Source organism: Podarcis pityusensis (genome assembly GCF_964106645.2).
Source record: "Podarcis pityusensis genome assembly, chromosome: 12".
NCBI classification, from domain to species: domain Eukaryota; kingdom Metazoa; phylum Chordata; class Lepidosauria; order Squamata; family Lacertidae; genus Podarcis; species Podarcis pityusensis.
Window position 1 is genome coordinate 54622295 of NC_138037.1, and position 22457 is coordinate 54644751.

General features: G+C 41.6%; 1 protein-coding gene across 2 annotated transcripts in view; it reads right to left on the reverse strand.

The window, feature by feature from the left end:
- Nucleotides 1–22457, reverse strand: part of VPS41 (VPS41 subunit of HOPS complex) — a 113143-nt gene that overhangs the window by 83734 nt on the left and 6952 nt on the right. For both annotated transcript variants that reach the window (XM_080975793.1, XM_080975794.1), the window contains exons 2-3: nt 22041–22079; nt 2622–2729 (exon numbers count right to left, since the gene is read on the reverse strand). In XM_080975793.1, coding sequence (XP_080831919.1) covers nt 2622–2729; nt 22041–22079 — 147 coding nt within the window. The remainder of the gene's footprint in view (nt 1–2621; nt 2730–22040; nt 22080–22457) is intronic.

The following is a 22457-nucleotide window of genomic DNA, read 5'->3' on the forward strand; positions in this document are numbered from 1 at the left end:
TCAAGCAGCACAATCTTTTTCTTTTTTTTTAAATAACCTTACAGAAAGTCAAGGTTCAAAAGGATTTATCAAAATGGAATTGCTTAAAATGAAATTTCAGTTCAGGCACTTAAAATATGAAGCCACATTAAAGAGAAGTCAAAAAAGAGAGGGGGGGAGAGAGAGAGGAGAGAGAAGGGGCTCATTAGAAATTCATCCCCTGCAATGCCTTTCACTCCTGCAAGGTTGCCTTTTTACAGGAAGAAAAAAGTCCCCCGGGTAAAAAAATCAATACTAGTTAATAAAACATCAGGTGTGCAGACATAACTAGGTATGACTATTCCACTGCGCAGGGCTGCCTGAATGCACCAGGTGCCATGACGATTAGTCATCCAATGCAGACAGCGAGTCCAGTGAAAATATGTTTTAGCATTGCAAGGAAAAAAATAATAATTCTGGAGGGAAATTAGTCTGAATATATGCCACTCTTCGGTACTCCAAACAAAGCCAAATTGTTCTAATCAAAACGTACATCTATCATACAGGCTACGGTTTTATTTATCTTTCATAGGGTTGGATTTCTTTCTTTTTTTAAGGGATACACATGTACACACACAGACACCACCCTCAGTTTTTAGCCTCAGCATTGTAAGAGACCAATTCCTAAAAGACACCTAGACTTCAGCTTCTAACATTATTGATCCTACTCATAAATAGTGTAGTTTGCTAGAAAACCAAAAGTGCTCAGTTACTTAAAACAACTCTGCTGTTGTGTTGTTCTCTGTGACACTATAATTAGGGTAGAACTTGGACAGCTCCAAATATAGAAAATACTTATAGTGTTGCCCAATAAATTTACTTCTTCTTTTTTTCTTTTTAAAGGAAGCGTCATAGTTCCAGATGAAAATTGTCAGCTGTCAGATCACAGAAACTTTCAAAGATCAGTTTGGCTGAACCTTTGGTGATCCATAATCTCATTAAGCACTGGGCATTTCCTGTTACGAGGAACCTTTTATGACCCGGGGCATGCTGTGCTTGTGCAACAAGGAATCTCTGCAAAATAACATAAAATCAGAATGGGAAGGGACCACGAAGGGTCATCTAGTCCAACCCCAGGTATTTTTTCCCTATTTTAAAAAGGAAGGAAACAGAAGTGGGAAGGGGTGGAGAAAGAGATGTGGGCTTTTGGATCGTATCCCTTTATGTCATTATTGTGTGAAGGGATGAAAAACAGTTTATTTCTTATTACAAGCAGAAAGGGAACTAGTCAAAGCTAAGTAGGCTTTAGATCTTTTCACACATAGAATTGTAGAATTACACGAGACGGCTATTTTATGTAACATATCCAAAACCTTAATATAGGAAGGATCAAAGTGTATTGGCCAAGGGTGTATAATTCTAATCTCAAGGTGAGGTGGGTACTTTAAAGGAGTTTGAGGCTTGCCCAAGTTGAACAAGGAGATGTATGATGCTATAGGCAAGAGAAAAACTTATATCCCTAAGCTTAAATCAAACTGTTCAACTAAACTTATCCTGTCCAGGTAAGTAGACCAATCATCGGTTATTTGCAAAGGTAAACCCTGGAAGATTACCACTGTACCAACTTAGGGGGTATGTGACGTAAGTCAACATTGCATGTCCAAGGGACCCCTGACCGTTAGGTCCAGTCGCGGACGACTCTGGGGTTGCAGCATTCATCTCGCTTTACTGGCTTCCGGGTCATGTGGCCAGCATGACTAAGCCGCTTCTGGCGAACCACAGCAGCACACGGAAGTGCCGTTTACCTTCCCGCTGGAGCGGTACCTATTTATCTACTTGCATTGGTGTGCTTTCAAACTACTAGGTTGGCAGGAGCAGGGACCGAGGAACGGGAGCTCACCCCGTTGCGGGGATTCAAACTGCCGACCTTCTGATTGGCAAGTCCTAGGCTCTGTGGTTTAGACCACAGTGCTACCTGCGTCCAAGATAATGGAAGTCTAATTTCAGATGCCTGTTAACACTAATATATAGTCACATCCTTGTACATATATAAAAAACCAACCCTTCGCTTAGATTCCTTACATTACATCTCTCTTTCCCCTTCTATTACCTCCAACTTAACTGGGGTGCACTTGACCCCAGGAATATAATGTAAGGTTTTCAAGCATGGGTGAGTGGTGGGTGACTTGAAGAAAAACAGTAAATGCAAATAATTTATCCCAGCACGGGGCTGAGTGGAGGTCATGTTTATTCACCAAGCACTTGACAAAAACGTCAAAAAAGTGATTGGATAATAGGTGGCTGCAGGAGATTTGCCAAGTAAAGAATTTAAATCAAAACCACCTCCCCTGTCCTCCACTTCTTCAGAAGTGGCAGCTAACACAGAACTACTCCAGGGACAAATTGGGCAGCGTGCAAAGAGCTCACAGTAGTCAGAACTCACTTAGTGAATCTCTAAGCAAATAATTGCCTATACCCTCTTGCTTGCCGGGAAACAAATTCTCAGCAACTGGAAGTATCTCTACAGTGTTTGTTACCACAATTTAGAGCTTCTGGTATCATCTATACCCAAATCTCAACTGTTTTGGTGAAGACGGCACAAATCTACATTTTTAAAGTATTACATATGTGTGTGCATTAAAAACAAACAAACAAACTCTTACCTTCTCATGAACCATCATGCAACTGGCAACGTCCTTTTGAAGAATTTCCGTAACACCATTAGAAAGCCTTTCATACTTCAGCTTGGGCTCTTCTTCACTGTCATCTTCCTGGATTAATAAATTTTAAGAGAAAAGAGGGATACTAGTTTTCCTCCGGTTTACACACTCCTACTCTTCCCACTCCACCCCAAAATAAAAATACTGCATAGCAACAGCCATAGATGGTCCCCCATGAACTCTTTCTAACAACCACTAAGAAATGGAAGCCAAAATACCAACTTCCAACTTTGAAATTCCTGGCACCCAAATTCTCACAGCATTTTTTCTTTTAATAAACATGTTAGTCAATACTGCTGTAGCTCAGAAAATGCTTAATAATTTCTTAAAAGCAGGAGGGGGGAATCCAGAAGTGTACTTGACAAAATAAAAGAAAGCTCAATATTCTAATTACCACACAAAATACATCACATATTTACTTATTTTCAAAATTTGTATACTTCTTAACTGTTGAAACTTCCAAGAGGCTTACACAGAACAGAACATATAGTGTACATTAAAATTATCAATGAAAAGTCAGAAGTTAAAAACAAGTTGACTAAAAATAAAAAAATATCCACCCCATTTTGGGTGGTGGTGGGGAGAACACTCTCTAGACTCCAAGGAACCTCTCAGAAGCAAAAAGTCACTTGCAGTTCTACTCTAAATCCTGAATATTAGGCAGGCAGCTCCTGTTTGCCACTTAGGTGCCCAATTAAAACTTTTTACCCAGGTTTTCTCCGTGGAGTGATCCAGCTATGCTGATGCACCAATCTAATCCACTGATTTATGACACGTTCTGTATCTGTTATATGTATTTTCATTGTTGATTTTTACGCCATGATATTTTAAAAATGTTGGTGGTATAGAAATTATTGCAAATAAATAACATAAAAACAGAGCCGAAACAATCCGTTGTGCACCTCGAAATGGAAACCCTATGGGATTTAGACAACATCAAAAAGGATGTTTCTGAAGCTTAGGAAACATACATTTTTCAGTGTCGTTTCTTTCCATTTGTATCCTACCCACTCCCTCTTGCCAAAGGAAGCAACAGTTTCTTTAAAAGAGTATTCCCAACACATTATATTTCCGTGTGCATAGTGCTTTTACAAAGAATGAAAGGATGGCTCTCCACCACAAGGGGCTTGCAATCTAGAAGAAGTGGTAGGCTGGAGAAGAGAGGGGGAGAATGTGCAATGACTACCATTACATCTACTTAGGCTTACAGGAATTACAGACATAAAAAAGTAGAAATTACATATTACGTAATGACATGAAAAGCCAGCCACAGAGTGGAAGCCTCACAACATTCCCAGTTACAGTAGACCACTAGAGGAAAGAGGGCTTCCGACCTTGAAATCTTGGGCAGAATCAAAACACTATTTCAGTCACTTGAGCCTGTTCTTTGTATCCGCCATTGGCTAAATGACGGTGTTAACCACACGTGGACAATGTGCAGGTAGCTTTGCAGGTTCCTCAAAGGATGCTCGACCACACACCCGCACTCATTGTCCTGTGCTGACAACTGCATTCCTTCAACCCACCAAACAGCGGATTGTCTGTCAGCTGGGAAGCAAGGGCAGGTCCACAATGCAGCTGTCAAGAATCTTTTCCATGCTTTCCCTCACCTTTACCCCCTACCCACCTAGCTGGCAATGCGAAGAGCCCATGGATGTGCACATTCCTCAGTTGTTACCACAAGTGCCCATTAGCTGGGTAGTTGGGACGCAGGTGGCGCTGTGGGTTAAACCACAGAGCCTAGAACTTGCCGATCAGAAGGTCAGCGGTTTGAATCCCCGTGACGGGGTCAGCTCCCGTTGCTCGGTCCCAGCTCCTGCCAACCTAGCAGTTTGAAACCACATCAAAGTGCAAGTAGATAAATAGGTACCGCTCCGGCGGGAAGGTAAACGGCGTTTCCATGTGCTGCTCTGGTTCACCAGAAGCAGCTTAGTCATGCTGGCCACATGACCCGGAAGCTGAACGCCGGCTCCCTCAGCCAGTAAAGCGAGATGAGCGCCACAACCCCAGAGTCAGTCACGACTGGACTTAACTGTCAGGGGTCCTTTACCTTTTTAAGGATTTCATGCTACAGGAACTATTGAGGTTGACCTGAGGCTTCTTATTACCTTGATGGGATTATCCACAAAGCATGTCATGCTTCGAAAATCCTTTTAAACCACCCCTCCACCCACTGCCAAACTTTGCACGGAGGTGCTATGAGATCAAAAGGAGAGGTTTAAAACTCCCTATCACCTTGCACCAAACTGGGGGTGAGGGAGTGTGTACATGTGTGTACACGTGAGAACAGTGTTAGAAACTCAGATATATAAGCTAGACGCCAAATGTCTCCTTAAACCAGGGATACAGTCGCCAAAACGGAATGCCTAGTTGCCATTTTGGGGCCAGACGGCTCAAAAGTCGTATTTTTCTTGGTTTCTGAAATTCATTCTGATTGCGCAGACAAAATATAACGGACAGAATTCTTCAGGATGTGTTGCTAGTGTGTGAAAGCAGTCAAGATGCAAGGATCCTTAGGCACGCGCCTCCAGGTGGTGGAGACGTCAGGCGTCAACCTGGCACGCAGGCATCTTCACTTGGTCGCAAATGGCCAATAGCCAGGTGCAAAATTTCTTCTACCACCTGGCAAACTTTGAATGCCGCATGAGAGTGAGTGGGCAGAAGGCTCTATGTGTCTGTGATTGAGACTGGGGTGTGTTTGTGGCTGTGTTTGTGTATAATGGGGTCGGTGCTCTATTTGTTGAATGGTCACTGTAAAATGTGAAGGTTCATTATTGTTTCACAAGTTGTGTATGTCTTTAAGGGCCAGGGCAAATAATGAGACCCAGTCTTGCAGCTGTGAAACATAGCAGGTGCTGCTAGGTTGTGTTGATTAAGCTGTGTCAGCATTTGGGCATAGTATATAAGGAGCAGCACCTAGCTCTCTCATTACCCTGGGGGATGGGTTGGTGGTTGGGTCATGTTTGTTGTTATCTTTAGTGTAAAAGGAGTTTTGCTTTTGTTATTAAAACCTTGTTAAAGTTATTTTTGAGTTCCTTGTCATGCATGGTCTCCCCAGCAAGCTCTTTGCAGCGCTACTAACCTGCAAATAGCCAACACTATTTGCATGCTGCCCTCCAGAGCCATAAAATGTTGGCATCCCTGGTTTAAATGAAAGATTTGAATGTATGTTTTCCTAGGCTGCATCAACTTCCTAGAGGTGGAAATACTCAAGATTAAGGAAAGACAACTAACCCACCAATAAAATCCCAACATTGAAGTAGTCAGAAAGCCAAGCAATTCAAGAATGACTCCAAGAACAAAACTTCCACGTGTCTTACCTCTGAGGTAGGTAACTTCTGAACACATCCATCCTTCAAGTATAGGCTTATATCAGCCAACCCCATGGATATTTGAGCTTCGTAAGACTCCCAAAGCTCACACCACTATGATCACACACCCCCCCCAAAAAAAGTATTGAGAATCATTATGGGCAGGTTTAGGGCTTCTAAGGCCTGTTGGGTGAATTTCTACATGCCCAACTTTAGTTGTTTTGCTGCTTGATCAGTTGTTTGATCAGGGATCCACATATTTTGATTGGCTTGGTGGTCAGCCATCATTGTAGTCACCAATGACCCCCCTTAAGTGGGTAGATCTAATGCATGGGTAGGCAAACTAAGGCCCGGGGGCCGGATCTGGCCCAATCACCTTATAAATCCGGCCCATGGACAGTCCAGGAATCAGAGTGTTTTTACATAAGTAGAATGTGTCCTTTTATGTAAAATGCCTCTCTGGGTTATTTGTGGGGCATAGGAATTCGTTCATTTCCCCCCCCCCCCCCAAAATATAGTCCAGCCCCCCATAAGGTCTGAGGGACAGTGGACCGGCCTCCTGCTGAAAAAGTTTGCTGACCCCTGATCTAATGCATCCAATCTGGTGCCCTCCGTATGTATTGCACTCTAACTTCCATTAGCCTTAGACTGCATGGCCAATGGCCAGGGAAGACAGGATTGAGATCATAGAGAGGGAACCAAGTTGGAGAAGGATGGTGTAAACTCAGAGACTTCATGCTGTGCTTTGGAAGTAGATTCAGTGGCGTAGCATCAGGGGAGCTTTGATTTGGCAAGTGATGACAAAAATACCCATTTACTTAGAATTTGTTTAACCCCCCTCCACCAGCAACCCTCTCTCTTTATTCCAACTTTTTCTATATCTTCCTGAACTCCCACAACTGACAAATACTATCATATGGTTCACAAACCAGCAACCAATCACTTCAATGCCTTTAAAAGGGGTAAATACTCTGTGGATGATCCAACCTCTGTTTGAATCTGAAATCTATGTGATAGAACTGTGATACAGTTTACATTTGGACAAGGTTTTTCATTTTGTGTGTATATAAGCACACACAGAGTATACCACTAAACACTGTACTTGAATAAATTTCAATTTTCTGCTAGAAGAGCAAGAACCCTACACAGGGTTCCCCTACACAGAAATCAACCCAGCTTTGCCACTGAATGCACACTCAAGAGACCTGCCAGCAATCCAGTATGTTTTAAACACCTTTTTGTCCCCTTCCCATGTTGTACTTTTAGATTTCCTCCTGCCAGCTTCTCTGAATCCAACCCAATGTGTGAAGTAGCCCTTTCATTGAATAATTACTGTATGTTCATAACACTGTTTTTATTTCATATCTAAAATTTAAAAAAACTCAGGAATCCTTCCACAATAGTTGTTGGGGGTTATATAATATCAATTCCTTATATTGGGAGGCAACTAAGAAGCAGATACCTTCTTAATATGACCACATTTGCAGGATTTAAGTGCCGCCATATGCTGGTTTACACACCAATTTCACTAAGCTATTGAAATAGTATCCTCACAAAACCACAAAGCACAAGCTACAGTAAATTTCTATACAGTAAATTTACCCTAAATTTCAACTTTCTTCTTCACCTACAATAGCCAGGGACTTTGGTGTTAAGTTTTGATGACAGAATTTTTTAAAAAGGGATTAATATAGGGATGTCAACAATCAACGACACAGTTGTCGAAAACAATGTGTCAAGATGTCTAGCAAGATGCAATTTTTATTCAGTAAATCCAACACTGAACAAAGTTGTTACCAGTCAGACAGACTCAATGTCAAATTAGAGTGCAGGGCATAATCAGACAAATTACCTGTGCTTCTTCATTCTTGACAGATGCAAAACAGTTAAAATTAAAAAAAAGTTAGCGCAATCTGCAGCTTCTACGCTATGTGACAATTAGCACATAATTGCATTTTACGTACATTTTTATTATGAATAAGACACTTGCAATGTACGAATGATCTGCAGACTATGGGGATAAACGTGCAGAGTTAAAAGTGAATTCTGGGCATCAAAGTCATTATAATAAGATCCAACATGTTGCTGAAGTCTGGACATCAAATGTGCAACCAAAGTGAAAAGTTAATTCTAGTCTCCCAAGTATTTTGCATAAAAGCATTCATCCACGGACCATTAGATAAAGTTACTGTAAATAAGTTTTGCCTGTCTTATTTATGAGTGAAAACTAAGTAATTCCTCCTGCGCATGCATATACAAAAAACATATACTTTCAAAAACTCAGCTCACTGAAGCATTCTGCCAGGCTTCAAGAAAAAACATGAATAAAGCGAGAAACTTCAAATATTGCGCACACTGATGTACCCATTTCATGATTTTCTGACAGGTATCTCTTATGTTAAATAAAAGTCAAGCTAAAGGTGAATTTGAGAGGCTTTTTCTTTGCTGTAAACAAACAAAATGAAAAACTATTTGTAAAATACAAGATTACTCCATTTCTGCAGACTATATATCACCTTCTAAATAAAGAGACGGAAAGCATCAACGGCAATTGATGAATCAGAGTTTAACATTATATATATATATCCCCATCTCTCTCTCTTAGGAGAAGCTTTTATGCAGCATGAACTTCTAAAGGTAAACACACGGCAGCGTAAATAAAAAGCAAATCAATAATTTTTGTTAAATTTTAATAATCCTGCAAACCTACAAATAAAACCATCATCAGCCTGAGTTGAGATGACAGCTAGCTGCGTTTCTATGACAACCTGGTTGAACAGTACAAGTCTTGACTTGCAGCAAAGCTTAAGATATGAACAGAGTGACATTTACTCCATACAGGAAAACTCACAGCTTTCTTCTTTAAAAAAAAAATAAAAAATCAATTTCTCAACTAACATGGATTTTTACTAAGTATATGGCACTTTTAATTAAAGGCAAAGTCCTGTATACTATCCTAAAGGATTCTCAAGTCATTTGGAAAAATAATAATATCACTGTCGCTTGCACTGTTTTGACATTTCCGTCTGTTCTCCCCTCACATTTCTGTTGCAGGGAAAATACACTCAATTTTAAGACGCATGAAATAGTTGTGATCTATCCCTCAGCTATTGGTGTCGTATTTTACCAAGTCAAAAGATTAACATTTTATACACACATAATGCCAGGACCACAGACTTATTTCACTCCCTACAGCTTCCAACATAATCAAGAGATATTTTTCACTTTAAACAGCAGACATGTTCCACCCACAATGTATAACAAAACGCTGCTCAAAATCACACACACACCCCTTTTTAAGTTGCCTTTTCTTTGGATCCGAGAAACTACCACCACAGTCCAATACAGAATTCAATCACGGCCAAGAAATATGAGCAATAAAATAAATGAGCTTACTGAAATTAATGTACTGCATATGTATACGCGGGTTGGATTGTGGCCTATACATAAAGGCTGTTTCTGTGTGCAGGTGTGCAGTTCAGAACTTGAAAGAAAACTTTAAACCGCACTGACAGAAAATGTGAGGTTCAGCCTATACTTGGGATTTTAAAGAAAACAAGCATAAAACTCAGCTATTGCATAACTAATTGCCAATTTGTCATAGTAATCAATTCAAAATCATTTTCCAAATGTTCACTATTTACCTTCTCACTTTGCATCTGAAAGCACAGGAACAGCCAGGTTATTACCCAGCAAGAACCTCAGTTTTCTGTGGACAGTTTCTGCTAAAAGCTCCACACATAACACTAATGCAATTAAGTAATGAGATCAGAAAACTGTTTAGGGCTGTATCGTTCATTAAGACCAAACTCCTTTGAGCAAATCAATGGCAGGCTTCTCTTTCTCTTCTTGTAATCAAACTACAGGTTGGTCTACCTTGGCCTTCCCCAACCTGGTGCCCTCCAAATGCTTGGGACTACAACTCCCATCAGCTCCACCCAGCATGGCTGTGATGGAGAGCACTGGGGGCTAGTACAAAAAATCTGGAAGACCTGTTCAAACGTGGAACGGTCTCCCTTGGGAAGTTGTGGACTGTCTTTCCTTGGAGGTTTTTAAGCAGAGGTTGGACGGCCATCTGTCATGGATGCTTTGGCTGAGATTCCTGCATTGCAAGGGGGCTGGACTAGAGGACCCCTGGGGTCCCTTCCAACTTTAGGATTATAGGATTCTTTATACAACTTTAAAAGATCAACTGCCGTATTTTTCGCGCCATAAGACGCACCTGACCATAAGACGCACCTAGTTTTTAGAGGAGGAAAACAAGAAAAAAAAATATTCTGAACGAAATAGTGGATATATAATTTTTGTGGTTCATGCTGTGGCCACAGACATGTGATTTGACGGTGAGTTTGGGGTAGCCCAATGCAAAAATCCTGAGGATCCATGTGGATCCGTGCTTTGTAACCACGTTTTTGCGCCATTGCGGCCCCACACAACAGTGGGTGCGTGATTTTTTGGGTGCAGGCTGTAGCCATGGAAATGCTATGTGATCTGATGGTGAATTTGGGGTGACCCAATGCAAAAATCCTGAGGATCCATGGGCTTTTACCTCTCCCCTCCCAGGCAGCCACCTTTATCTCTAGCGTCCCTTATCTCCCTCCCCGATCACTTGCCAATCAGCTGCTTACTTTCAACACTCCCTTCCCTCTCGTTTGCCTTAGTGTCTTTTCCTTAGCTGGAGCAGTTTTTTGCTCCTCCTTTTCTTCTAATTTCTCTCCTCATTGCTTTAGCCTTCCTGTCTACTCTCCTTGCAAGTTCGCTTTCTTTACCTCCCCCCTCCCAGGCAGCCTCCTTTATTGCTAGCGCCCCTTATCTCGCTTCCAATTGCTTGCGATCAGTGACTTTGTTTCAACACCCCCTTCCCACTTTCTTTAAAAAAAAAAAAAAAGCATTATCTACTTTTCTCCCCTGGGCAATTCGGCTCCAGGGACCACACATTCGCTCCATAAGACGCACAGACATTGCTCATTACTTTTTAGGAAGAAAAAAGTGTGTCTTGCGGAGCAAAAAATATGGTAGTTTTAATTAGCATTTCTAATATTAACAGATCCTTATCTCACTTACCCACACAACAGCCCAGGAAGCCTAAATAAGGTGAAGTATCGTGCCAATTTTACATATGATGACAACAGTCTCTTAAACCATGGTTAGAAGACTGCTCTAACAGTTATTAACCTATGTGTTGTCTATATTTCTGTGACTGGTTCTCACTGCAACACAGGGGTTTGTTTTTAACTTGGGCTTGATGCACACAGTTAACATCAATGCTCACATATGCTCAGCTGCTGTTAAGATGCAGGACGGCATTCATGACCAGAAGAAGGAAGGCCTGGGCGAGAGACTTCACGATTCCAGAACCTGCCCCGCATTTTTCCGTGCCAATTATAGATCAGCCCGCAGAAGTGATTACTACTGAACCATTCTAACTTTGGTTCTTCAAAGGAAAAGCCAAAGTGGAGTTCTTCATGGTGGAAAGAAAACGGGCCTTAAAGGGGCACTGGGTGGGGAAGGGAGCAAGAGCACATTGCTCATGTCTGCCACCAAGAGACGTTCACGGTGCAGCAGAAAGCACACCAGAAATTCAGTCCTCCTTGGTCTCAATCATTTGCACCAACAGAACAGAGCCCACTCATCATAGCAAGGGCGGACTTTGGTAAAATGGCGCCCCGAGCAAGGACAAAATTGGATGTTGTTTAGTCATTTAGTCGTGCCCGACTCTTCATGACCCCCTGGACCAGAGCACGCCAGGCACTCCTGTCTTCCACTGCCTCCCGCAGCTTGGTCAAACTCATGTTGGTAGCTTCGAGAACACTGTCTAACCATCTCATCCGCTGTCGCCCCCTTCTCCTTGTGCCCTCCATCTTTCCCAACATCAGGGTATTTTCCAGGGAGTCTTCTATTCTCATGAGGTGGCCAAAGTCTTGGAGCCTCAGCTTCACGATCTGTCCTTCCAGTGAGCACTCAGGGCTGATTTCCTTCAGAATGGAGAGGTTTGATCTTCTTGCAGTCCATAGTCTCCACCAGCACCAGAATTCAAAAGCATCAATTCTTCGGCGATCAGCCTTCTTTATGGTCCAGCTCTCACTTCCATACATGCCTGCGCCTAAATCTGGCACTGACCACAGACCAAGGGTTGCAGGACAGCACCCATGGGCACACATAACCCCAGAGGCCTTTCCTGGTGCCCAGGGAAGACTCTTCCTTCTGATGAAATTAATCTTGGAAGAAGTATTCCACCATAGAATGGGCTGCAGCCTGCAGGGTGTCCTTGATTTGCTGCCCAAAATAGTTTCTCTGGTTGCCAAAGGTGACCATGAGCCCCAGAAGGTTAACAACTCCTGCACTAGGCCTTGTTAAGTCCACCCCACCCCACCCGGCTACACACGCCAAGAATATTATTTGATATAGAATCTCTCTCTCTCTCTCTTTTAACAGACTGGTCACTTCTTTATTCTTGTCTAGTCTTAAAGCAGGAAATTTATAGAAACTTGGCATTTATATAACGCTTTGGAACAGTCATGTTGCAGAACTGGAATTCCCCTCATCGCCCCTGACCACCGGCCAGATGGCTGGGGCTGAAGGGAGCTTTAGAGTGCCCAATGAACTCCATTATAACCAACCTGGTGCCCTCTAGATATCGTCGGACTCCAACTCCCATCAGCCCCACACTCAGCATGGCCAAAGGTCAAGGATGATGGGAGTTGTGGTCCAGCAACATCCGGAGAGCATCACCTCGACGACCCCTAACTTTTCCTAGACATCCTCTTCATTATTTTATTTTTTTCAAATTCTTTTTATTGAGTTTTCGGTAACATATACAAACAAAATAAATACTCTAAAGTTCAACAATCATGTGTCTACTTATTTACACACGCTCTCTCGCGCACGGACTTCCCTCCCTCCCTCCATCCGGCTTTCGTATTAGATTTTCTCTTTCACAGATTCTTAGTTATATTCTATCCACATCACAAAATTTATTGTAATCCTGCTCCAGTCTTTAAACTTCTACAGTTGTTACTCAACAAATTTACTCCATTCCTTTTTGAACTTTGTTTCTTCTTGGTTACGGATCCTGTGGGTCAGTTTTGCTAATTCTACATATTCAACCATTTTTGTCTGCCACTCCATTAATGTTGGTATTTCCTGAGTTTTCTATTTTTGGGCTACTTTCTCTTTAAATGTTTAAGATACTTTTTTTAAAAAAAAAATTGTTAACTTTGCTGCATTAAATGTGAATTCTGTGGTTGATCTCCTTTGTAATGTTTTATTTCGAAATCTTTAAGATAACATTTTAGTTTCCTGTTAATTACGTTGCTTTGAATGGCAGGCCATGTAGAGACCACATAAAGCTAAACCAGCCAATGGAAGAACTAAGTTATTTTCTATTTTGGCAGTGGTTTGATATTTAAATGCACCAGCCTTGCTCTCACCACCTCCCCTGGAATTACACCTTTCATTTCATTACTGGAGTTTGATTCCCACAAGCCTAATCACCGAAAGCTTATGATTCTTGAATTGGTCAAGATGGATTATGACATTTGGCTTTCTCTCAGCAATCTCCTTCTCCCTCTTTTTATTCCTTTTCCACAGAGGATTTATTTAATCTTTTCGCCTTCTTGAGGAAAAGTACCACACAGTAGGGCAAAGAATTATGATGATATGGCTACTACCACTGAATATATATTAAAATAGTTGTATTGAGAGCACAGAATGCAATATACAGGTGAAAAGAAAGCAAACAACATTTTCTGCTCTTCCGAGTTGCCACTAAATTACAGTCATGCTATCAGCGTGAAATGCCAACTTCAGTTTCACTTTTAGAAGTCTGCCAGCAATGAAGATGAGTTGGGTTATGAGAAGCAAAGGCTCTGCTGAATTCTGCAATGTGTCACAAGATCCCGTGCTGAACAATCCACCCACAATCCAACGCTGTCCTGACTCGCCCCAGCGCCACCATAGGAAGTCTACGCTGGCAAATCCTAGGCAACAGCTTCAGAGAAGGTTGCACAACAGCGAATAGATTAGATTTTAATTTAGATGCTGCTGTCCTGCAAATGATTATGCTCAAAGTGGTTTGCAACAGGCACCCAAAACAGCAGCAACAATTCTCTCAGTGCATGTGGTATGAGGCGTTTAAAGTTGACTGTGTTTGCTCACATTGGCGAAAGCTGTTAATCCCGTATGACCCAATTCAATTACTATGCATTTCCTTCATGACAAGAGGTTATATGCAGTACCGTATTTTTCGCTCTATACGACGCAGTTTTTCCCCTCCAAAAATTGAGGGGAAATGTGTGTGCGTCCTATGGAGCGAATGCAGGCTCCTTGGCTTCAGCGATAGCAACGCTAAGCCTCCGAAGCGCAGAGGGAGCGCTCCCTCTGCGCTCCAAAAGCTTCACACTGCTTTCGCTGAAGCCTGGAGAGCAAGAGGCGTCTGTGCGCACCAACCCCTCTAGCTCTCCGGGCTTCAGGGATAGCCGCGTGTAGCCCCTCCGACAGGGAGAGGCTGCACGTGGCTATGGCTTCTTTAGCCCCGCGCAGCCTCTCCCTGCTGGGAGAGGCTGCGCGGGGCTAAAGAGGAAGCCAAAACAGCAAGCGGGATGGATCCCGCTGGCTGCCTTGGCTTGTGCCATAGTCCCGCGCAACCCCTCCAGCAGGGAGAGGTTGCACGCAGCCTGTACGCTGCCTTTTGGGGCTGGGGGGGGCGGGAAATAAGAATTTTTTTCTTGCTTTCCCCCCCTAAAAACTAGGTGTGCCCTATGGTCCGGTGCGCCCTATGGAGCGAAAAATACGGTAACCTATAGGCCATCTGAGCCACTGTGAGAGGGAAAAAAGGTTTCTTCAGCATAGTAAGTTGCCTTATACAGAGTCAGAATAATGGTCCATCTGGCCCAGTGTTGTCTGCACTGATGGCAGCAGCTCTCCAAGGTTTCAGGCAGGCAGCCTTTCCCAGCCCTACCTGAAGATGCTGAACAGAAGACCTTTTGCACACAAAGCATGTGCTCTACCATTGAGCTATGGGCCCAGTGCTTCCGCAAGCTACAGGAAAAGCATATTGATACTTAAATACTACTTCAAAAAACCCATTAATGTGAGCTACCAATGCATGTAACTATGTGCAAGGAAGATTGTTCTGAAGTATAATTTCCCCCTATCATAACAAGATGTCAATGTCTTGCAGCTGCAAGAAACTTCATGCGGCATTTATATAGAGGCTTGACAATCTGCCCAACCCATTTTCTGAAGGCTTGCAATGGCATGTCCAAAAGTCCAGTCACAATCTAAGCCAGCTAAGAGGTCCAAATAAGCTGGTTTACATAGCCAACAGTACTATTAAGTCAAAGATGACCTTACATATGGGGCAGAATAATATCTTTTTCCTGCTTCAAGTTGACGTCTGACAGCAATGGCAGAAGGGAGAGCTCTTTGCTCCCCAGCAGTTCAGGAATAGGGGTACAAATGCTTGCATCCTGCTCTGAGAGGAGACATCTCCCATGCTTCAACACACTCCAAAAAGCTTCTTCCCTCTCCCAGTTGGCCTCCTGGCTATGTGATATTCCTATGTCTCTAATAAGGAACGCATAGCCCAACAGGAAACACATAAATATAGAGGCGTGTTTCAGCTGTCATGTTGCCACAAATGGAAATTTGTTGCCCATAGGAGTAAGCAGCAAGCACACATATACACATGCGCACTTTCTTCTTCCACACCCAACTAAAGTAGGAACTTCTTGACTTGATAAATCCCATGGCTTCCAAACCACTTGTAAACAACGGTTAAACCACAATTTCACAGTTCAGACATCACAGAAAACTGATGTAATAACCCAGAAGACTCATCTTAAACCAGGGTCACAAGAGAAGAAGGAATAGCCTCTGTGGGATTTAGCATAGTGTGATGAAAGCTTCTGAGAGGAACTGACTCTGGGGACTTCTAGAAGATGGCCGGGTTTTTGAGAATTAGCATCATTCTCTCTGATCTATTACTGCTTTAACAAACTATGTGTTAAATATCTGATTGGCTAATTAACACAATGCTTTTGGCCCATCAAAAGCAAAATGAATTTCACATCCCTCTTATCAATCTGCATTTTAAGATGTCCCTCATTACCCTTGCAAAAAATTATCACTTACCTGCAACTGTGCACTGTACCAACTAAACAGGGAATGAGTATTTGCCAAAAGTGCTTTCTCCACTCATACCTCACCTGGACAACAGGACAGAGACTATAAAATCCACAGCCTGGTACACACAATAGGATAGGCACAGCAATTCCTCCTTTTCTCAAGATAAAGTCAGCCAACTCCTCTCAGTAGCCAACTCAGTAATTGTCACCCTTCAAAAGGACCACTTGGTTTCTCACCAAGCTCCACAAACCTTCAAGGTACCATATTCTTCCCTCAAACCTCAGCCACTGTTCAGAAATGTTCCTTGATGTCAGAACATGCAAGCTCTGTACAAGAGACACTGCCAACTTCATAAAGATCCATGAAAGAGCACTCCGACAAAGTCCTGTCTCTTTAAAACATTCTCCAACCTGAACAAAATCCCACTGCTCTTTATTACATCACACTTTGTTGCTTTCTGTTCACTGATGTCCCTTGTGAGCGGCCTCTTTTCAAGGCGTTTTGTCTCTGGCCACTCCTCATTTGGCAAGTATCTGACCCACAGACTGACACCTGGGTGCAAAGAGCTGTAGTGCATGAATACGCAGCACTGCTCAGAATCTTTTTCCTTCTCCAGAAATAGTAGGCCGTGTTATGTTCATGCACAACTAAAATGTAAGGACAAAGCAGGAAAGAAAACTTCCAGCACTGCTCTGTCCACCTCAATGAATTAATATTGTGAGGACATTACAATTCTGTTGATATAGTAATATTTCAAATTGAATTTAATTCATGTCATATGCACTGCAGCATTTTTATCCTTTAGATATTCTACGACACTCAAATAAGAGAATTGGAACTTCTAGTTAATATTAATAACTCATTAAATTAGCCATCTAATTTTCACCCAAGAAAAGTAGATACTAGAAAATCCAGAGAGTCATCCACTTGGTTTACAAGTCAATCCTAATATGACGTATACGATTATCTTTGTTACACATCACCAGAAATTTGTTTTTTAAAATTGATGCAGCAAAAGATTCCATTTAAACGCCAATATATTATTTAAAACTCATCCTATAGGCTCAAAATGATGAATTATTTCTATAGTCTCATTAATTTTTTTGCCCCTTTTCAACAATTTTTAAATCCTGATATCTCGTTAAGGCTCGTCAAGAGAAATTTTCCATTGCAGAGCAGGGATAATTTGTGCGCCAATAACAGCACAGTGATTGTGAAATCTTCTGAGCTGAGATGCTTGTCCAGAACCAAGTGATTAGCTACCAAGCCAAGCTTAAGGTGTTAGTTTGGGCTTTAAAACCTTGAACAGCTCAGGACCAGGTTATTTGACAGGTTGCCTCCTCTCATATACATCGCCCTCTGGTCCACACCACAACCTGCAGAAGTTCCTCTGGTGGAGCTCTGAGAAGGGCCTTCTCTGCTGTGGCACCTCCCATGTGGAATGCTCTCACCAATGAGATCAGGCAGGCACCAATTGGGGATGCTTCCAACAGCTATCAAAGATGCATCAGTTTGCACAGCCGTTTCCTGAGCCTTAGTTCTGGTTCCCTGACTCTCCGGTTACCGTGATGATGCTTTAATGCTGATTAAAACAAGTTCAATACCTTGAAACGCAAATACAGTTGTCACAATACACAAAGCGCAACAGGCTGAATGATAAGAATTGTGAAAATTTTACTGGTTATTTCCTATTGTAAAGGTCTAGTCCAGTATGTGCAACATATACAGTTTATATGTATGGTGTATAACCTATGGGGCTAAGTCCAATTTCTTCTTTTCTTATCTTTTCTTACTGCTTATTCTTGTAAGTTCTTGAAAGTTCCTGTATAACACAATCCGTAGGTAAAAACAGAAAAGTCCCCAAGGTAATGCTGATTAAAGCTATGCTGATGATGATTTATTATCGGAATATTTAATTGAACTCACCTAAGCACGGTTGTGTTGGTGTGCAGTAATAACAAGAAGGGATTTGTTTATTTTTGTAGTTTGTTGCACAATTAATTCCATGCATGCCCAATGGGACATCTGGCTTACATTTATTCAGTAGGAAATTTCCGTGCCACATAGAAAGCCACTTTTGAAACAGAGATTTTCAAAAGTTATTGATATGGAAGAGGGATGTGGTTTAACGCAAAACGTCAAAAGTTCATTGAGTAAGTCCAAGCTCTTGACCATGCCTAAAGCAGCTCTTTGGCTTTTCTAGCAGAACCCTTGTGTTCTACTTCGTCCTTCCTTTATGGCCTAGGACCCTCGTATCTACGGGACCGCCTCTCCTGGTATGCCCCGCGGAGGACCTTAAAGTCAACAAATGACAACACTTTGGAGGTCCCAAGTCGCAAGGTGGTTAGATTGGTCTCAACTAGGGCCAGGGCCTTTTCAGTACTGGCCCCGACTTGGTGGAACGCTCTGTCACAAGAGACTAGGGCCCTGCGGGACTTGACATCTTTCCGCAGGGCCTGCAAGACAGAGCTGTTCCGCCTGGCCTTTGGTTTGGACTCAGTCTGACCCTTATGTTTCCCTCCCCTTATGGTTTTGATCTATGGGCTACTTTTAAAATGAGGCTGCATTTTAAATTGCATTTTAACCTGTATTTTAAATTGGTTTTTTTCCCCCTATTATGTTTTTATTGTAATTTTACTGGTGGTAGCCGCCCTGAGCCCGGCTCTGGCCGGGGAGGGCAGGGTATAAATAAAATTTGTTATTATTATATTATTATTACATGAGCCCCTGCCACAAATGTATTCAAACTTTATTCTCTACTTTATGAACAGTTTATCCTGCTATATTCCCACCCCAAATAACCTCATCTGCCTTAATATGTAACTCCAGATTATGCACAAAAGCATCAATTAATCAAACAAAACTAAATTGCATCTAGGAGTGATAACTGAAACAGAAACCTGCTCAAAAGAAACACTTTTGATCATTCTCTTTATCATTGGTAGGGTGAAAGAGAAATGGAAAGGAAAAAATAAAATTAATGTACATCATACATGCAATTTCAGAAACCCTATACAAAGTTAAAGAAAAGATTTTAGTGCTCCAAGATTGCAGGAAATATACTTTTCAAGCTAAAGCAGTTTTTCCTCCTGAGAATTAAAATACTATTTGAGATTACTTTTTTTGCTCAGCATATCAAGGAGGAATAAGGAGTAGTCCATCTACTTCATAAGAAAGAGTTCATACTGCTCAAATCATACGTAAGATAGTAAACTGACAAGCACTTACAAAAAATGATCTGGTACAATTACATGAAATATTTAGGAAAAAAATCACCTCAACTAAAATGTTTGCTTGACACATGGAGTAATGTGATAAATATGCAAACTTAAAGTGAAATATTTTATATGTACTAGTTTAAACACCTGGAAAACGACAGACACTTATACAGTAAATAGCTCTAGAATTGCAATTCTATGCCCGCTTAAATAAAGATAAGAACAACTGAGCACTTGAGGATTTACTTTTGAGTAAACATGCATGATTGTCTGTCAGACTGATAGATATAAAGCCCACAGTTAAATGCTACATGAACTTAGTAATAAAACGTCTCACATAACATTTTAGTCAGGATCTGTTCAAGCTGTAATCTTTTGTTACTTTGAGACGGGGCACAAACCATCAAGAGGTTTGTGCAGATGGTCCCTAAAAATTTCCAGGGGAAACCCTGCTGTTTACACCTGAGTCAGTCAGGTTTCCTCCAGGTTGACATTTGCTCCAATGCAGTGCTAAAGAGAGGATTTGGGGGAGCAAGAAGACAAAAGTGCTGGGACCTGTAACTTCTTCCTCCAGTAACATGTAAGTTACTGACATTCAGAATACAACAAAAGGATGGAAAGGAAAAGGCGAGGGTAACAAGGGATCGCTTTAAGCAAATACAATTAACTCATGCTAAGGTTCTGTCCTTGTTAAGCCAAAGACTTTAAGGAAGAACTGGATTTTTGGGAGGGGCCCACTCAAACCCTTGGCTGCTTTAAGATGCGGGAATTAACAGGCACTCAAAAAGAACGAAAGTGTGAGAAGTTACAGAGAAAAAGGGAGCAAGCTTGAATGGGCACACAGAGAAATTTAGACCAGAGAGAATATACTTAGAATCATAGAATTGTAGAGTCGGAAGGGATCCCGAGGGTCATCTAGTCCAACCCCCTGCAAGGCAGAAATTTTTAAGAGAGGGAATGCAACAAACCTTGCATGCAATAAACCTAATAACACACACACCCCAATTTTGCTTTTCCTTCCATTTTGCCAAATTAAATTTCCATTTAACTCAGAGGCTTGCAGGCATACCATAAAAACATTGCCATTAAACACCTATTTTGTGTTTCTCATTCTCTCCATTCTGAAACGAAAACTGGACCATCAGAATTAGCAATGCTAAATATAATATTATGTGGCATTACACAGAGCAGGACATCAAGCCGTTGGCAAAGGTTGATATTTACAATGCAAGAATCATCCGTTTGGGCTACCAGCTGCCCTCGCAGCTCCACTTTTTACTTGAAAAATCAATAATAATCTTATTGTTGTTAGAATTGGTCTGAAGAATTATTGCTTTTTCAACTTCTTTAGAGAGCCAAAAAAGTCCCCCACCCCTGGGACAGAGCTACTCTGGGCACCTCCAACAGCTTTTTTTACTTGTCATTATGACAAAGAGTTTTTGCAAATTATTCCTCTTTGAAAAGGTTTGCTATGCAGTATAGTATAGTATAGTATAGTATAGTATAGTATAGTATAGTATAGTATAGTATAGTTTAGTATAGTAAAAGCTATGGTTTTCCCAGTAGTGATGTATGGAAGTGAAAGCTGGACCATAAAGAATGCTGATCGCCGAAGAATTGATGCTTTTGAATTATGATGCTGGAGGAGACTCTTGAGAGTCCCATGGACTGCAAGAAGAACAAACCTATCCATTCTGAAGGAAATCAGCCCTGAGTGCTCACTGGAAGGACAGGTCCTGAAGCTGAGGCTCCAAGACTTTGGCCACCTCGTGAGAAGAGAAGACTCTCTGGAAAAGACCCTGATGTTGGGAAAGATGGAGGGCACAAGGAGAAGAGGACGACAGAGGACGAGATGGTTGGATAGTGTCTTCGAAGCTACCAGCATGAGTTTGACCAAACTGCGGGAGGCAGTGGAAGACAGGAGTGCCTGGCGTGCTCTGGTCCATGGGGTCACAAAGAGTTGGACACGACTAAACGACTAAACAACAACAAAGTATAGGAACTACCACCCATAAAATCCAGCAGCAAATTCCTTTAGTTATGCAGAATTACATATTGTTCCTTAGGATCCTGGCCATTTTTTAATCCATTCTTTCCAGGATCCTAAGGCCTTTTGTCACATCTTTTTCCTGCCCTTTGGACAGTCTTTACATCTTTCTCCCCTAAAAAAAATAGTTTTTTTAGAATAAACATGCACAGAAATAACATGGCTACTCATGCCTTGCAATGTTATTTTGCAAAGCAATGATAGCAGACATAAATCTAAGCTTGGTTCAGAGCACCATTAAATATCAGTTCCTTTAAAAAAAATCTGTAATATACAAACATTGTTTGAGTAAATGAAAACGAGATTGACACGGAGCAAAACTGGCAGCATTCAGCTTTCAACTTTCAACAAGATTTATTTTGTCAAGAGTCATTATTTTACCAGAGCGGTGTGACTATCCATATTTATTTTTAAATATCATCCATTTTGTGTTTTCAGTAGCAACACAGTCCTCTAATTGTAATCGAAGCCTAAAAATCACCTGCCATAACTTCTCTGTAAATAAGCAGCCTCCAAATTTGAAATGAATCAAAGAAGCTGGAGGAGGTGGGGGAGAAGAGCGTGTTTTCCTTGCTTATTGACAAAGGACTGACATTTAATACAACTGGAACAAAACCTGGCAGTGCTCAGGTATGAATTCTTTTTGAAGCAACCTTACCTCAGACTCATCTGTAGATTCTTCATTGCACCTGGGCTCCTGAAGACAATACAAAAAAGGGAAGGAAGAGGTTACAAATGCAGACATAATATGCAATAGACATGCAAAGATTTGTTCAGAAGTACATGAAATTAGGATTTGTGGCTGTACTGTATTCCCCCATGGTCTTTTTTGCTTCTGGAAGTTAAAAGGCAAATAACTCGCAAAGATTTAGAAGATTCTGGTTATATTCTAAAAGAATCTGATTATATTCTAGATCAGCAGCGATGTTGATTTCTGCATCCTTTGTACCAGGATATGTTATGTGAAATCACACACTGATAGCAGATAATTGTCATGTTGTTGTGAGATACCTAAAGCAGACAACACACACAACGAGCACTATACTTATTCAGTTGTTTTAGGAATGAAGAAGGC